Source organism: Pungitius pungitius, chromosome 8 (assembly GCF_949316345.1).
Source record: "Pungitius pungitius chromosome 8, fPunPun2.1, whole genome shotgun sequence".
In the NCBI taxonomy this organism is placed as follows: Eukaryota; Metazoa; Chordata; class Actinopteri; order Perciformes; family Gasterosteidae; genus Pungitius; species Pungitius pungitius.
This window is the reverse complement of record NC_084907.1, coordinates 6,847,360-6,864,256: the sequence shown is the minus strand read 5'-3', so window position 1 is coordinate 6,864,256 and position 16,897 is coordinate 6,847,360. Positions and strand designations below refer to the sequence as shown.

Genomic DNA, 16,897 nt, shown 5'->3' with positions numbered 1-16,897 from the left:
TTTGTATATCTATAATTGGTTTTGTTCTGTTAGCTGTTAAGAGCTAATGAGTTGCTACTGCGATTATTGGACGAGGCGGTGTATTTTATGTTTTTGTTTTTATTCTACTGTGATTTTGAAAAAATAAAAGGTTGATTAAATAAAAGGTTATCCTCTTCTCCTTCAGGGAGTCACTAAAAAGGTTATTCCAATACTTAAATGATGATCATGTCCCTCCCTTTTCTACGACAGCAGGCGGTTCACCTCACCCATGAAAGTCACAGTTTATAAACACGTCTAACTACTTTTATCAAGCAAAATGCATGTATTTTTGAAGCTGTTGTATTTATTAGCTCAACTAAGTAAAAATGTTAATTCAACTTTTTAAAAGGTAAAAGAAAATCACATCGATGTCTCTTTTCAACCATTTCACGCTTCTCTTTAGAGGATTAGCTGTTGCCAGAGCAACAGCGGGCTGTTTCACCCAAGGTTGTTGGGCTGGCTCGTCTCGTTCATGGCCCTCTGAGGTATCTCTGTGCATAGTAACAGGTTTACTGGAATATTGCAAAGGACTCAGAGGCGCTGCCAGGCCCAAAACAATCAGCAATTCTCAATACGATGCTTCCTAAACAGATTTCTCTGTTCGCTTACCGCGTTTTAGCTGCAAACAGGATATAGATAACTGGTTATGAATTCAGAGAAATGGAAATATCCAGAATGATGACGCAGTAAAAAGGTTTTGCGTTGTGTCTCAGAGGGCCAACCTCACTCGTCACGCTGCCATCTGATCCCACTGACGAGTCTATTCAGAGAAGAGAATTGAAGAGGTGTGTTTGTACAACGTGCTCGTGCCACACTAAGAAACAGACACATCTCTTTGTCCTTGGAGATAACTTGATTTCCACATAATTGGTCATGATTAATGTGCATGAACGTTTGAGGCCAAGACTGCAGTATGACATCATAAAGTAAAATATTTGGCCTGACCGCTGTTTTAAATAGCACATTAATGCTTCTTGGATAGATGGTGTTTTTTCTATATTATAGCCTCTCAAGCCGTTTGTCTCTACTAGTGTTACAACCTGATTAGATGTACAACTATAGAGTATAGATAAGAAATGTATCTATAAGAAATATAGATAAAAAGTGATAGTAAAAAGTAAAAGGAAACCGAGGGGGATATTTTACTTCTGTCCCTGACATGAGCTTGATCTTTAGCCCATTGGGATAGGTTTAATGCTGCTCAGTTGGTATTGACATCACCCGCAGTGCCACAAATCTGTATTCCCTCCAGCCTGGTCCCCTCGGAGCAAACACGAGCCTGTTTACCTAGGTGCTCCTCACAGAGACGTATTGAATACATAAGCATGAGCTATTAATAAATGGGCTAATCCAAAAAGCTGCAGAATATAACCAGAGCGCAGCTTTTGCCATTCGGCATGTAACTGTTAAAAGGAAATGGTAAATAAATTACTATTGTTAATAAACTTTTTGCACATTTTTAGAATAACGGATTGGTCAAACGGTCTTCATTTTTAATGCAAATGTGTGGGTTTCAAGCAGATGTGTGTCAGATGAATGTACAAATAATTGTGAGGACAGTCACTTTAAACTTATACAACAATCACATTTTATCTTGTAGCTGTTTCTGTAGCTTCCCGTTTGCTGAAAATGCCACAGATCTAGAAGCATTAGATCTAGTAGCATTTAGTAGCATGAGAGGGGCATTAACCAAGAGGACCTTGTGAAGCCAACACAACATTGCCACAAGCTGTAATAAGGTCAGTTCCCTGTGTCTGTGCATGTGGACCTGCAGCTGACAACAGATAATTCCTAATAGCTGCCATCAAAATGGCAGTTTAGTAGTAAACTTGGTGAGCGGAAACATAGAAGAGCTCATCAACAGAAAATTCTGTTTGAAATTCTAGTTTTCCCAATGTGTATAATTATATGACTGAAAACAGAAGCAGAGCATACAGGTACTTGTGTGTGTGTGTGTCGGGTACTGGTACAGGTTCAGGTGTGTGTGTGAGAAAGAGAGAGAGATGTATATGGAGTTACACACGGCTCTGCCTCCACACCTGCTCTCACTTTGTACTCCCGTCTCTGTCTCTGATGGAGAAAATTAAAATGATGTGCATGCTTGCCTTCAAGCACGAAGAAAGGCACAAACCTAATGCAGCACTTTGTATTAAATTAATGTCTTATTTATTTGTATTTTGCAGTTTCCATGCTTATTTTTTACTAGGTTTTTTACTCGTTGGCCAATCGGTGCGTTTCCCAAACACCAACCATTCATCTTTGGGGGTTGATTGACATTGACCATCAATGGCTGCTCGCCTGTGCATCAACTGGCATTCGGAGCAACAAATCCGCTATGAGTCACATCGAAGTCAACAGCCCAAAATAATCTCCTCGGTACTTACGTAATATAGGTGGCAAATACGCTCACTGGTACTGATGCACAAACTGCAGAGTGCATACTCAACGGACAAACAGAGAGGGATGGACAAAGGGAGAGCAAAAAGAGGCAGCGAGATACACAGACCAAAGGAAAGAGAGCAGATGTGGCCTTTGGGCAGAAACTGCTGAATCACCACGTCGCCTCTCATCACTTCATCACATCGGGAACCCGGAGCACTTCCTCCCGGAGAGACTGTCATGGTAAGAAGCGGAACAGGGGGACGGGGCGAGGAGCGAAGAGGGACGAGGCGGATAAAAAAAAAAACACAGGAAGAAACACAGGGCGAGACAAACAAAGCGTGGGTGACATGTACGCCCGATGAAGGGAACTTCCGTCTTCCATAGTCCTCCCCTCTGCGCTCACATCCCCCCTGAGAGGTGCCGCAGGACGCCACCTCATCCCTCTGCTTCTCATTACTATCCTACATTTGGAAGTGACAACTGGAAATGATTAATTCTAATTGCACATATTTCTCTATCCATGAGACTTTCCATTTGGTATCATTTTACTAATACCAATGCAATCATCAATTGTGCTAATTGGTCCAAATCTTTTTCCTGGCCACGAGAACCACTCACTCCAAACCGGGATGGCTCAGCCTTCGGGATGAATTTGGGGTCCAAGCCCATCCCAGATGTGCTGAGTTCAATCCCCTGGGCAGACCGCGTTGACCGCGCACGTTGAGAGGGGCATGAATAATTTTTGGTTCATTATGAAGCTGTGGCAAGGAGTTGCTCTTCCTTGTGATAAGTTTATGGCGGTGCAGACTAATTGGGGATGAAAAATCATTTAGCTGAGTAGCAGTGAGTAGTAATTAAATCTCCCCTTTGAAAAAGCAACAGTGCCTCATGAGAGTCCACCACATTGCTAATGGAGGTCCATCAGGCCATAACAGGTTGGATTTTCAAGGGAAAACTATTTGGCTGAAAAAGGCAATTGTAGTGGAATAAACTCTGGCAATGTAGAGTAGAACCTGCTCTCACAGGTACTGAACACATATCTCCGTTAATCTGTTACCAATTCAACTGAAAACGCTTTATCATATCCAGATATATAATTCTGATTTTGTAAGAGCAGGAGTTCACTAAGTAAAGCCATTGGATTTAGCGCCTTATTTCTGAAAGTAAGCTGCGGTGTGACTCAGATTCAGACATCGCCTCACCCCAGGGAAAGTTACAGCCGGCCAATCGTAATCCCCCAAAACACTAGCAGCAAGAGACGCAGGATTACCATCACATGGAGCTGCCAGCGATATTCAGATGCTTCATAGTGGTGAAACCGCGGCGAGTATCTCTCTAAACATGGTGGTGCATGATGCGTTCCAACTCTAGGCCTCATTTTTGCTTGTCCTGGAGCCTTTGACCACGTGACACAGTCCTTATCAGCAGATTGAGTTCATTTTTTCATTGATCTCCTTAATGTCCGAACTCTTACTTATCCTAAAGCCACTTCAGGACCTCTCGTCCTAGTTGGCTTTAAAGGCCCTTGGCAAGGTCCAACTTTTGAAAACACAGTCATTACAACGTTGCAGGACGCTCAATAAAATATCCAAAGTGTCGCTGCTTCATCACAACGCCATCCATCACGGCGCCGAGATGATTACAGCAATAAACGGCTGTACAATCCATCATCGACATCCACACATAAAAAACCTTTACAGTCTGACCATGTGAAAGCAGTGGGGGTAGCTGCACTATCACACCGGCGGGGGCTGACATTTCACTGGTGTTCGGGGGATGTTTTATGCAGAGCTACACGCTCTCGTGTGCCAGTCCACGATATATGATTTAATAGCTTGAGTATAATATCCTGTTAGCCAACTTGTGTTGTTAAGTAATGAAAACGCGTTTGCTCAAAGCTCTCCAGCACTCACTCCTGGGCCTTAGAATACACAAATACATAAAACCAGGAGCAGGTGACACCGCTGGCTGGTGCTTGAATCCAAACGCAAGAGAAAAAGCTCTAATGCCTGAGATTAATAGAGCGGTTTCTATTTCTGGAGCAGCTTTAGTCAATGGAGGGAAAACGTTTTAAAATGATGACAAAACGCACAAACAGTGACGTAAGAGGTCGTTCGAGATTGAAATCAATGGCAATCACTTGTGTCTGTCGATGTTGGGGCCAAAGCACCCACATGCAGGAGAGTAAAGCCATTTTCCTTCTGGCTGACTACAACACAAACATTTCCTGCACCAAATGCAACGAGCGTCCCAGAGAAATGGTTAAATCCCAGCTGATACAAGCGCCCAGCTCCCTTCCCGTCAGCCAATTGGGCAACACTCACTGAACACTCACCACTCGTGCTGGGGCTCATCAATGACCAACAGGATCTTGAATTTCCTGGAGAGCGAGGGGGAGGGAACCGACTGCTCCACGAACCCGGCGGCCGTCTGTTTGACGGCGTTGGTGATGGAGCTGAAGGAGCTGAAGAAGCCAGAGGTACCACCGGAGGAGGAGGAGGACTGGGCCTGCAGAGGCTGCTGGGCTTGCTGGCTCGCACGCCGCTCCTGAGTGGCAGGGGATCCGGCGGGAGCCTGGGATGGGGCCGGTTCCGGGTCCGGGGCCTGGGCTTGGACCGGGGACAGGGCAGGGGCCGTCGCCACGCCTGGGGGCTGCTGGGAAGGGGAGATGGCCGTCGGGGGAGGAGGAGCAGGTGGGTCTGACCTCTGGAGGTCCGACAAGTAGCCATTGGGCAGGTTGGACATGAAGCTGCTGTCGGAGAGGCGGCGGCGCAGGAAGTTCATGGTGGTGGTCGGGCGGTCGGTCTCTCAGCCGGTCGGATGTGGTCGCTCTCCCCGAGTACGCCTCTCTGGTCTCTCTCCGCTGGTTTTGAAATGAAAGCACAGGCGGTTACAGAGAGAGAGAGAGAGAGAGAGAGAGACGCGCTGATCAGAGGTCAGACGAACGACAGGGAGCACAATCGGTCCGGGGGAGGCTGAAGGAGAGCTGCTTCTGAGCTGCAGGAAGGAAGGAAGGAAGGAGAGGATGGATGGAGCGATGGGAAAAGCTCTGGTCCAAGAGACGGCTCTCCAAAGCACAGCTAAGCCAGCGGAACGGCGTGCGCTTGTGTGTGGCGTTCCTCCCGCCCCCCCCCCCCGAGCCTCACGCCTCCTCGCAAATGTTTGTGCGTGACGTTGCGAGTGTGTCCGCGAGAGAGAGTGAGAGAGAGGTGAGGTATAGGTGGTCTCCCCCCCTCTGCTTTTCCGTTCCTGCCTCCTGAGCTGCTGAGAGCCGAATGCACTCGAGAGGTGCCGCTCTCTCTCCCTGCTTGCTTATCACACCCTTTCTCTCTGCTCCTCTCCTCTCCTCTCGCTCCCTCACTCACACGACGCGCTCACTGGCTGTCTCCCCTCCTCCCCCCCAGCCTCGCCTCCTCCCCTCTCCCGTCATCATCCTTCTACATCACGGGGCTGCGTGCGCGTGTCGTGCTGCAGCCTCGTAGCGCCGCGTGCCGCGTGCAGCAGCTGGAAGGGGATTCCTTTCGAACGCCCATAAGGTGGGGTTGAGACATGGAGAAACCATCCACCCTGCACCGCAAGCCCCTCCTCCTTCTTCATCCATCCATCTTCTCAACCTGTCCCTCTGCCACCATTGTGGGCCCATGCATGTGACACTGACTTCCAACACTGACCTGAGAAAAGAAATTTAAAAAAAATAAACCCTCCCGCAAGAATGTAATCGTGCCCGTTTTGTGCCATTAAAAGCGTTGATGTTAATGTAAAAGCAAAATGTAGCGCAGGGTTGATTTGTAATTCAAACCACTGCAGCGAAAGCGAAGAAGAGGAGGTAGAGGAAAGCAGGAAAACAGAGAAAGGAGAGGACAAGGACAGAGGTTCATTCCACTACACTAGATTCAACCCCCCACCCCCGCCTAGTGGAATGTGTTGCTCCTCAGTAACGTGTGCTCTTCTGCAGCCTTTCAGGGCACCCCATGGACCTGATGGTGACGCTGACCAAGGGGTGACATGTGTGAGGAGACCCTGTTGCAGTCAAATGACTTCCCTTAAGGGCACATTAGCATCTGAATGTAAAGCAGCAAAAATCCCCAAAAGGGTAGGTTTCTATCAAAGATATTGTACATATGCAATCAAATCACAGCTTTGGGAAACCTCAACTTCCTAAAAGGAAAAAAAGGACGAGATTAATACAATCTGAGTCCTTTTAGTTTAGTAATAGATTTTAGTCCTTACCCCGCATCACACTATCTGTTCCTGACCTTTTTACTCCTAAACAAACATCTCCTCCTCATGCCTCGCATCCATACACAGTCCCTGTTTCAGGACATTAAAAAAGCACTTCTTTTAAATGTCAGCAGCAGCAGATACAGCGGGTTGCGTCTGCACTGTTTGCTGCTCTAAGCTTTAATTCAAAGAGAGAGAGAGAAAAAAAAACATTCAGAAGACGACGGGACAAAGAAGAGAAATGAGATTTTTCAAGCGGAGAGAAAATCCCACACTGCAGAGAATGCAGCAAATGTGGACTCACAGTTCCTCCATCGTGCCTAAAACAGGTAATTGTTCCTTGAAGGATGTGAGGTACTCGCTGATTTAGAAATACCCTCTGACCCATTTGTCAGATTGTACCGCTCGTCCCGCTTCGAGCGCCGAGCTCTGTGCAAGCGTACAGCTGTCGGCAAATACCATCTCAACTGATGGAAATATATTCCTTGACCTTTACGCCATTGAGGGGCTGCTTTTCAGCTGTAATCTGAACGTATCTCATCTATCGTGGACTCATACCTTTGGGGTATCTAACGGCACAATATTGCAGTCGGATCCCGACCTGCCAAAGAGATGTGGCTCAAGGCCTCATACGACGGGACACTAAATGTGCTGATGAAAGGGAAAAAGGGGCGAACCCACTTCACACAAAAAGCAACACTTTCAAAAGAGACATGTCGTTGCATGCACATCGGTGGTCACGACGCGTCGAGTCCTTTGAGGGGAGGGGAGGGGGACGGCTGTGTTAACTCAACCAGAAGAGCCGAGTGAGCCTCAGAGCTGCAGTGCAATAGAACACAGCGACGTCCTAAGCTTTTCCTGGCCTGCATGTTTCATTACACATTTCTAAACAGCAATTGCGTGATGGGAGTGTGCATGAAAGGATCCACAGTGAAACTTAAGATTTGCGTACAGTACACTACATTTGATCATGAATTAAGCAGAGCACACTGCAGAGAACAATATGATCTGCCTCGTGCTGCTGCTTTGGAGGAAAACATAAGAACACACAAACGGCAGATCCAACGCCTGGAGCATCATCATTCGTCCACACACATGCTCACCGATACTACAAGCACTGAGTGAGATACACATGCACACGCACATCCACAGACAAACTGGCATGCACGCAGAAAAACACAGATGCTGACATACTAACACAATCAGCCTTCCCTCTGCTTTCATGTCATTACTTTCAAGCTCAGAATGCATGCATGCACACACAAAGGAATGAAATAAATCATTACAGTATTCATTCAGTAATGCAAATATGAATGGGAACCTAGGACACCATGGCAGGTATGGTAGGACTCAGGTCGGATTTTTACACGTACCATGACTTTGAGTGTTGGTGTGTATTCTGTGTGTGTGTTAGCGCGGACCTGGTTACATTCTGCTTTGGGGGGATTAACTGCAGATATCTCTAGTGTGAGTGGATGAGTACGCCGGGGTCAAACCTCCTTTGGCTGCACTGGCTCAATTGAGATAATCCATGAAAAAAACAGCTCTGCGCACATCTGGCATCGATGACATGGTGTAATTCTTGCTACCACTTCAGCAGGGCACGGATATAATTGCATATTTGACTTTTTGGATGAATTATTCAATTTCAACTTGGTCAAACTGTCAAGTTTATTTAAATGATGAATAGCTTTTTAATGTTTAGATGTAATGGGACAGCTCATTCTGAAGCATAGCAGAGAAGAAACGCTTCAATGGAATAAATAATGTTTTCCTTGTAGGGGGTAATCTCAGATGCACCAGCAGGTTAAATCAAAGTTCAACCCAGAACCCAAACTAGTTTTTAATTAAATAAAATGATCCCTGTAACAAGGTTAACAATCCTAGACCATCAGTGTACCATCAGGGATTACAAATGAATATTGATGCCATGACCGTTTGCTAGACTCTAAAGCTTCCTTTAGGGAATGATCTAGATTCCGCTGAGCGGTTTCAAAAGATGAACCAAGACGAATGAACTTAAACAGTGCTGAGTGTGTGGATGAATGGCTGGAGTTACAAAATGAAAACACCCACAAACCCAAACTCCACACACACTCATACACATATAGCAAGATGCACTCTGAAGAGTGTTTCTTTAGCGCTGAAGAGACTTTCCCCACCTGAATGTATCGTAAACCTGACAGTCACCTGACTATTTTGTCATAAAATATAATATGAATGCACAATACCTACAGCTAATATTTGGTGTAAGTATCCCAGCGTATTCCTTTAATTCCTTCACAGTCAAAAATGTTTAAAAAATAAATAATATTTTATACATAATCTACACAATAATTTAAGTGGTTTTGCAATTACAAATAGACTAAAGCTATTTCAAACGTCAGGACATTGAAGTTGACTATTATTAATAACATTGTCGAAGGAAGCACCAACCAAATGTGCATTTGAGCTCTGCCTCCCATCTTATGAATACGACTTACTCCCTGCTCGGTGACACTGTAACCCTTCAGTGGAGGAAGTAGCTGCTTCAGTTTATCTCTTCTTGTGGGGGCTTTGAGCAGCTGTGCTTCTAAAGAAGTGTGTGTGTGTGTGTGTGTGTGTGTGTGTGTGTGTGTGTGTGTGTGTGTGTGTATACGTGTGTGTGTGGTTAATGGAGCATTTTCTTTTGATGTTTCATCACTCGATATGGGCAGCAATGGCAATCTCCATGGCAACTGGCGCGCAAAAGCTGGAAAGATTCTCCTATTTAGTGCATGTGTGTGTGCGTGTGCATGTTTGTATCTGTGTACATGACTGGAGATGCAAGCTGGAGATTTACAATCAGGTGAGCTTTAAATAGCCTCAGAGCATTTGCACTATTTAATATAATCTGTATTCTTCATGTAGTTTTAATTATTACAATCTTGCCGAAATTTCCCGGGTAACTAAGTGACTGACTGGTGCTTAAAACTGCACATATCATTAAAGCTGCTAACATTAAAGGAACCGTTCCTGAGGCGGCAAATCAAACTCAAAGAAGGGTAAATTGAACTGTAAATCATCATTTTTTCCAGTTCCAAGCTAAAAGTTACAAAGACAACCTTCTCTTTCCTTCCAGTCACGTCTTTTTTCTTTTTCGCACAGGCCCACACAAACTCTGTGAGAGAAGATTGAGGTGTGATGAGAGGATTATCACTGTGCTAAACTATATTTTTACAAGCTTGTTTTCTTTCTATTTGCTTGCAAGCCGTTAGGGTTTCTTATCTAGCTTTGCAGAACAAAAGTTTTATTATTATTCTTTTTTGCCGCATGCCCACCTAAAATAAAGAGAAATTTAGTTGTTTTTTCCCCACTGTTGACTACAATCTGTGGTTTTCACAATGGGTTTGTGCGTACTGATGAATTCTTACACAAATCTGCAGCTCCCCTTGTCTTAGAGCACCTTTCAGCGCTTTTGGTTACAACAGCTATTTAGGTTCACACCTACCACCCTCATCGCTCCGTTTGTCGTGACGGATCCCTAAATAATACACTGTACACCACCTGCTGAGCAGCAAACAACCAGACCAAGTCAGTGACGAGCTGGTGGAGCATTTAAAAGGCCAGATATTTTTCTCAGCTCTTAGCTAGAGATCGAAATCACAACCTAAAACGAGAATGAATAGTGAATGCGAGCCAAAATAAATGTAAATAAGCAGTGTTTGCTCAGAATTTCATATCCTTTCAGGAAAGACGCTTGTGTTAATATTAATGTATCCACAAGTTGTTTACACCAGAGAGACACATTCTTTTTTGGCAGGTTTAAAACTGAGTATTTTTACACCACTTGAAGAAATATTCTCTGCGTCATGTCAAAAGGTTTTTCATTGAGGATCATCAGAATCTCATATCGAAAATATGGACTAAAGTACATCTCTAGGGTCAAGACCCTAAATTCAATATGAATTAATTCCAATGAATGTCTGTGGGCTTCGGGCCAATAAAAGAAACAGCAGGAAGGAGAATGATGACTGCTTCCGAAGCATTGCAGTATTTTCACAGGAATATCATCAATGGCAATCACTTGTTGAATTGTACATTTCATGCACTTCTTTTCAATTCAAGGAAGTTTAAATGTAGAATTTGCTGTAATTTTTTGTCTGAGTAGAAATGTATGTCCAAATATAAAGGTTTGCATCAAGAGCAGTCACTATGATCATATTAGGAGGTGATTCTCATATGTAAAATAAAACTAAACACCACAGGAAATTAAACTTGTGAAGAAACTAAACTATTGCATTTACCATTTTTGGTTTACATTGAGAAAATTGACAGAAAAACATACATTTATTATGTTTCAGGTAAGCACTCCGCATGCAGCTAATGCTTTGTGAAAGGATCTTCAACATAAGCTAACGTCTTTCAAATGCATCATTTACTGCAGAAAAATTAATGCACTAACGTTACAGGGAAAACAACTATTCACACATCATCTTTAGCTTAAAGAGCGAGCCAAACTTGGTCGAAAACCACCCTCTGCTGGATTAATTAAGAGCTGCTAATACTGTCTAAAAATAACGAATTAGCTGCCCAGTTTACATTTCACGACTGTATAAAACCATCGACGAAGCTACGAGCCAAATACCTCACACAATAGTTGTTATTTTGACTGTTTAACTGACAGTTTAATTAACGCCTCCGTTTTCTTACCTTCCATTTTAGACTCCATTTCCCATGAGCCTCCGGGGCCAGCGTACTCCGTGACGCACATTTCAGTCGACTGTCTAGTGCACAGCGACCCAAACTGACCTGGGGGACGCATTCAAACGGGAAAAACACTCGTTTCTTTTGCATTTTTTGTATTTAGAGGCTCAGAGGGATCCTGTTCTGAAATGTATCTTACACTCTATGTGCAGGAAACGTCGCTTTACATCTTGTTTATTCGGATATTTCGCACATAAACCGGGTTGTGTACTTGCTGGAAAGCTATCAAAGCTAACGTATTTCAAAATGACTCTTCCAACTTTGCACAACACCGGCGTGCTTTACAGACGGATTTTATCCCAATTTCCTCAGGACTTCAGTTTAGCTTTTGCCTATGGATCTGGTGTTTTCAAACAACACGGGACCAACCAAGGTCAAATGGAGGTAAGTGAGCCTGCCAGTTTACAAACTCTTGCACTGCAAATTTACTTTAACGTTACGACATCGGCACAGTGACAAGCATTTGTCTCAAAAATGTACCATGAAATAATCCAAAGAACGTTCTCCACCGTTATGCATTACGTCAGACCAAACTTTTCACACGAGTGTAAATATAACACATGTAATAACTGTGTTGTAATGTTGTTGTGTTTTCCTTACTCACTGCAGAAAAACATGCTGGACTTTGTGTTTGCGGTGGACGACCCGGTGACGTGGCACACCATGAATCTGCTCCAGAATCGCAAACACTATTCCATCCTCAAGCTGCTGGGGCCCACTAAGATCAGCTCCATACAAAATGACCATGGGGCCTCTGTATACTACAACACACTGGTGCCTGTGGATGGAAAGGTACTTACTTAAATCTCCTCAGACAGGCTTCGTTTCTCTCACTGTATTTGCTGCTTGTGTTCCTGTCGACAAAACGTACAAAGACTTGCAACTCGACTTGGACTTTAACATCGATGACTCGTGACTTCACTTGGACTCGAGTCTTTTGACTCGAGAAGACTTGCTACTTCCCATGAAAACTGGGGGAAAACATTTTCACACGGCCGTGCCGCTCTGTTTATCTGCATCTGTCAAAAAAATGTGCGCCACCTGTATGCAGAGAGCGCTGCCTGCACGACATCCAATCACTGCAGTCCATTTTACCGTATCAACGAGACAGCTCGTTCATGCTTACAAAAATCGGGATTTTTGAACCCGGATTCAAACTCCGATGGAAATCCTCGCCAACATTATGTCAACGTCCGTTTTAAAGTACTATAACACAGTCACAGTCGATCCACCATTACCCTTCCCTTCGTAGTCCTAGGTCTGTGAGGCAGCGCACCATGACCCAGGGTTCCCCGTCACCACTATAATAAGAGGACTTGAAATGACTCGAAACTAAAATGGTAAGACTTTGGACTCGACTTGAGACTTGTTGGCTTTGACTTTTGACTCGACTTGGGACTTGCCTCATCTTTGACTCGACTTGACTCGGGACTCGAGGGCAACGACTTGAGACTTACTTGTGACTTGCATAACAATGGCTTTGTCCCACCTCTGGTTCCTGTTTGTTAATTTGAGGGTTTTTGTTTTGAACAATTCTCATCACTCATTACTAGCTGATGTACTTTCATAACCTTCTCCCATTCTTCTCAGATAATCAAATATGGCGTAATTAGCACACAGTCTCTCATAGATGACCTGATGCACTGGAAGACCATGTATGTGGCTGGACGCCTACACAAACCAGTTAGTATCATGAATATCTGTTTTGCATCTACCATTGGACACACTTTTCATTGTCAAACGCCTTGATTTTGACTTTCAGTTATTTAAGACATGTTGAAAAAGTGTTTTTAAATGACTACCTATTCATCACTTCCTTGCAGGTAAAAATGCTGCTGCAGAATGAGAATGGGAAGCTCCGGGCAGCTCTGGTGGCCAACTTGAAAAGTGCTGTGACGGCCTCCTTCCTCATGATGCCAGAGAGCTTCAGCGAGGAAGACCTCTTCCTGCAGATAGCTGGTCTTTCTTATGCCGGTATTTAACCAACACATGTGTACAAGCCAGATGAATTTTAAACACACAGCCATGTATGGCACACACATACATACATACACAGAGACAGTGTGGTTAAAAGCTATGCCTATTAATGTAGAGTAGCATGGATCTAACTCTATTGTCTTGATTATTAATACGCATAATTGGACGGTCGGTTCCCTACAAAAGTAGAAGGTTGTGAATAATGTTCTTGGTGAGTGTTGAATGACATTTGCCCTGGAAACTGAACTTGGGAAGCACTTTAGTTTCTCACTGTGTGATTCTGCTGTGGTCCTATTTAAATCCCACTGCTGTTGCAACACCTGTATTTGCTCTCTTGAGACATATAGTAGCATATATAATCTCATCTTACTTCAGCAAAGACGAAAGACTGTAAAGCAGACACAATCCACTTATGTAAAATCTTGTTCTCTGTGTCTCTTCAGGGGATTTTAGAATGGTGATTGGAGAAGATAAATCTAAGGTGGCCAATATCGTCAAGGACAACATTCAGCACTTCCGGATTCTGTACAGCAACATCCTCCGCGACTGCCCTCAAGTGGTGTACAAATCTCAACAAGGGAAACTGGAGGTATAACCTGGCACTGTTATCTCACTTGATATTTACGAGCAACACCACGGCGCACTGTGTTGAATATATCGTTTTTCCTTCTCTCTCATCTTTCATTACCTGTGTGTCTCAGAAATCCACAGGATTCGTTGTGAGAAATCGCTCTTGCGTTTCATGGACTGTACATACGCGTTTTTCTGTTCTTCTGACCACCCAAAGCACTTTAGCCACAACATGCCATCAGTCACCCATTCACACCCATTGCTACACTAATAACAGGATATACAATGCTACATGCAGCCTGCCCATCAGGACTATCTACTCTCATTCATTTCTTATTTACACAGCACAGGAACATGAAGACGCATGTTCAAACCTAACACGAGTACGGCTTTGGCCTGATTAGTACGCAGTGTGCTACCGAGCCTTTGTAGTAAACACTGAACGGGGTGTGACTGACCTGGCACTCTGCCCTGTCACCTGCTTTACTTATATCATCAACTAGTTCAACGTGTGTGTAAGTACGTACATTTAATGGTTTGAATATGTCCGCCTCTTTTATGTTTATTGGTGTAAAGTTTCATCTTTTTTACCTTTACCATTAATACGTTACCACCACTCACTGTTATACCAAGGAAATACTTATCACACCATCCAGAATAACTGTGGTAAATATAATATGTAGTGTTTCTATGTGTGTGAACAACACACTTTGCAGTGAACAGTGCTCGGGGGAATGAACCTTGCATACAGGAATGAAACGTCTGCTCTAGTACGTAACCAGTGCAGTAAAAGTCCCACATGCTTGAAATGGCTCATTCTGACAACAACAAGCCGTTTTCAACTTAGTCATTGCAAGTCTCTAATTTATGTTTTTTTTAATGTTTGCAGTGGATGAAACTATTAAATTCAAACCATTATATATTTCTCAATATCATAGTTTTATCTTGAGATACTGGCTCCGAACAATGGCCTTTTGTCTGGGTGACTACATTTAGTATTTTACATGAGACCTGCGGATGTGAGGGTGGTACTGCAGTGTGCATCTCTGTTCATTTATTCCCCTTTGTGTGGCTGCAGGTTGACAAAAGCCCAGAAGGTCAGTTCGATCAGCTGATGGCATTGCCTCGGACCCTCCAGCAGAGAATCACAAAGCTGGTGGATCCACCGGGTAAAAATCGAGACGTGGAAGAGATTCTGCTGCAGGTTGCTCAGGATCCAGACTGTGGAGCTGTCGTTCAACAAGGTTCGTATTGCTCATCGGGTTTTATTGATGTCAGGACAGGAAGAGTCATCACTGTCAGAGGTTTCATTTCAAATTCCGTCCATGCAATCTGGAATAAAATGCACGTTGGTTTTCCAAACCGATCAATTATGTTAAGAATATATTATAAATAAACAAGTAGTGCAACTTATCAACAAAATTGATCTTACAAATTGATTTAGTCTGTTTTTCAGTTGTATGGCCTCTATTCACAAGCATATCACAAAGTGATAAGGTATTAAAACTGTTCTATAATCGCATGTCTTTGTTCCTCCTTAGGTATTTCATCTATTGTGAAATCCTCCAGTATAACACAGAGTATCAAAGGCATTGCTACAGCTGGTAGGCACTTGTTTTTTTGTTGAGAGTTTATATCTATATTATATATCTTTTTAAACGTTCATGCCTACACCTGTTTTACTTTTTTTGTTGTCCTTGTTTTTATCTTTTCTAAAAATTGTTTACGTGTAAGAAGAAACTGTATGTGAAGCAAAGGAAAAGCTGATTCAAATTAAAGCTGATTGGCTGATGTTTGATTCTGACTCAGAAGTGTAATAAAGATAATGTTATCATAAATTGGGTTGATATTCAGTTAACTGTTTGTCCTCCCTAGGCTTGTGGAAGACGGTCTCGTACAGCTCCAAGAAGCTGATAAAGATGTGGAAGGGTTCGAGGAGGAAGCCGTCCGTCTCACAGACGTCCTGATCCGTCTTTCTCTATAAACTGTCAGCCAGACAACCGACATCATTCGATATTTCTTTTTGTTTTTTTGACCCTTTAAATCCGTGGCGGGATGATTTACACACTCACCTACTGGTTTCTATCACTGCCGTTTAAGGAAGGAGACCACTGAGCAGACGTAATTGTGCGTTTGCATGGTGTAGAACTGTCTGTGCACCTGTCTGCTTATCGTGCCATTCAGAAAAGTTCTAGATAAAAGGTGACATTTCACAAGCCTGACTGAATTATGGCTGACATTTAACGGTACTACTGATTGGCATAATGACCACAGCCAGGGAGCTGTCTATCTCGAGAGGCTCATCACTGAATTAGTATGAGAACATCATGCACCAAGTCCATCCAGTCGGTGGGTCCATCTTTTCACGAGGAGGATATTTCTGTGCAGTATTTTTGTCTTTTCGAAGAGAGCCCTTTATTGATCTTACAGATTTGGAATGGTGTATTGAATCGTTCTTCTTTTATGCTAGTGTTAAGGAAATAAAAGATGAGATCACAATTATTTCATGATGAAATTTGCTCATTGTGAACAGTTTACCAGTCTGCCGGAGCAATTCATATTTATAATTTAGTTGTAAGAGTTTGAGTTTTATTTTCCCTCTTATAATCCAAAAAATTTATTTGTCAACAGGTATACTTTTGAATGTAGTAAGTGGTGTCATTTCCATAGATATCAAATTAGAATGAATTCAGTAATACCTAAATCACTTAGAAATGACGGTTTAGCTAGATGTATGTAATAACTAATTATATACAGTATGTACAATGTTTATATGGCGTTTATGAATGCTTAGTAGGCGATTACTGATAGGTGTAAACCTTTATGCAATACATTTAATATGGACAACTAAACGGAGTCACGAAGTCGGGGGTAAACTGTCTTGCACAAAGGCACTCATGTAAGCTCTTTAAATCACCAAATGTTGCGCCAGCTCAGAGGAGCAAAGCGGGCAGCATGACTTTCACAGGATGTGACGCAATGTTTCATTATCATAATGTAT

At 43.3% G+C, this 16,897-nt stretch overlaps 2 protein-coding genes across 2 annotated transcripts in view; one reads left to right on the top strand and one right to left on the bottom strand.

Moving 5' to 3' along the window:
• Nucleotides 1-5,820, bottom strand: part of syn2b (synapsin IIb) — a 48,884-nt gene extending 43,064 nt beyond the window's left edge. Inside the window, exon 1 of the mRNA XM_037489806.2 lies at nt 4,739-5,820. Within this exon, the coding sequence (XP_037345703.2) occupies nt 4,739-5,187 (449 nt within the window). The 5' untranslated portion in view covers nt 5,188-5,820. The remainder of the gene's footprint in view (nt 1-4,738) is intronic.
• A 5,525-nt stretch (nt 5,821-11,345) lies between these two features.
• On the top strand, nt 11,346-16,465 carry tamm41 (TAM41 mitochondrial translocator assembly and maintenance homolog). The gene is made up of 8 exons (XM_037448511.2): nt 11,346-11,733; nt 11,959-12,141; nt 12,940-13,032; nt 13,173-13,323; nt 13,770-13,915; nt 14,975-15,140; nt 15,438-15,500; nt 15,772-16,465. The coding sequence occupies exons 1-8, from the start codon at nt 11,494-11,496 to the stop codon at nt 15,861-15,863; spliced, it is 1,134 nt and encodes a 377-aa protein (XP_037304408.1). The 5' UTR covers nt 11,346-11,493; the 3' UTR covers nt 15,864-16,465.
• The last annotated feature ends 432 nt before the right edge of the window (nt 16,466-16,897 follow it).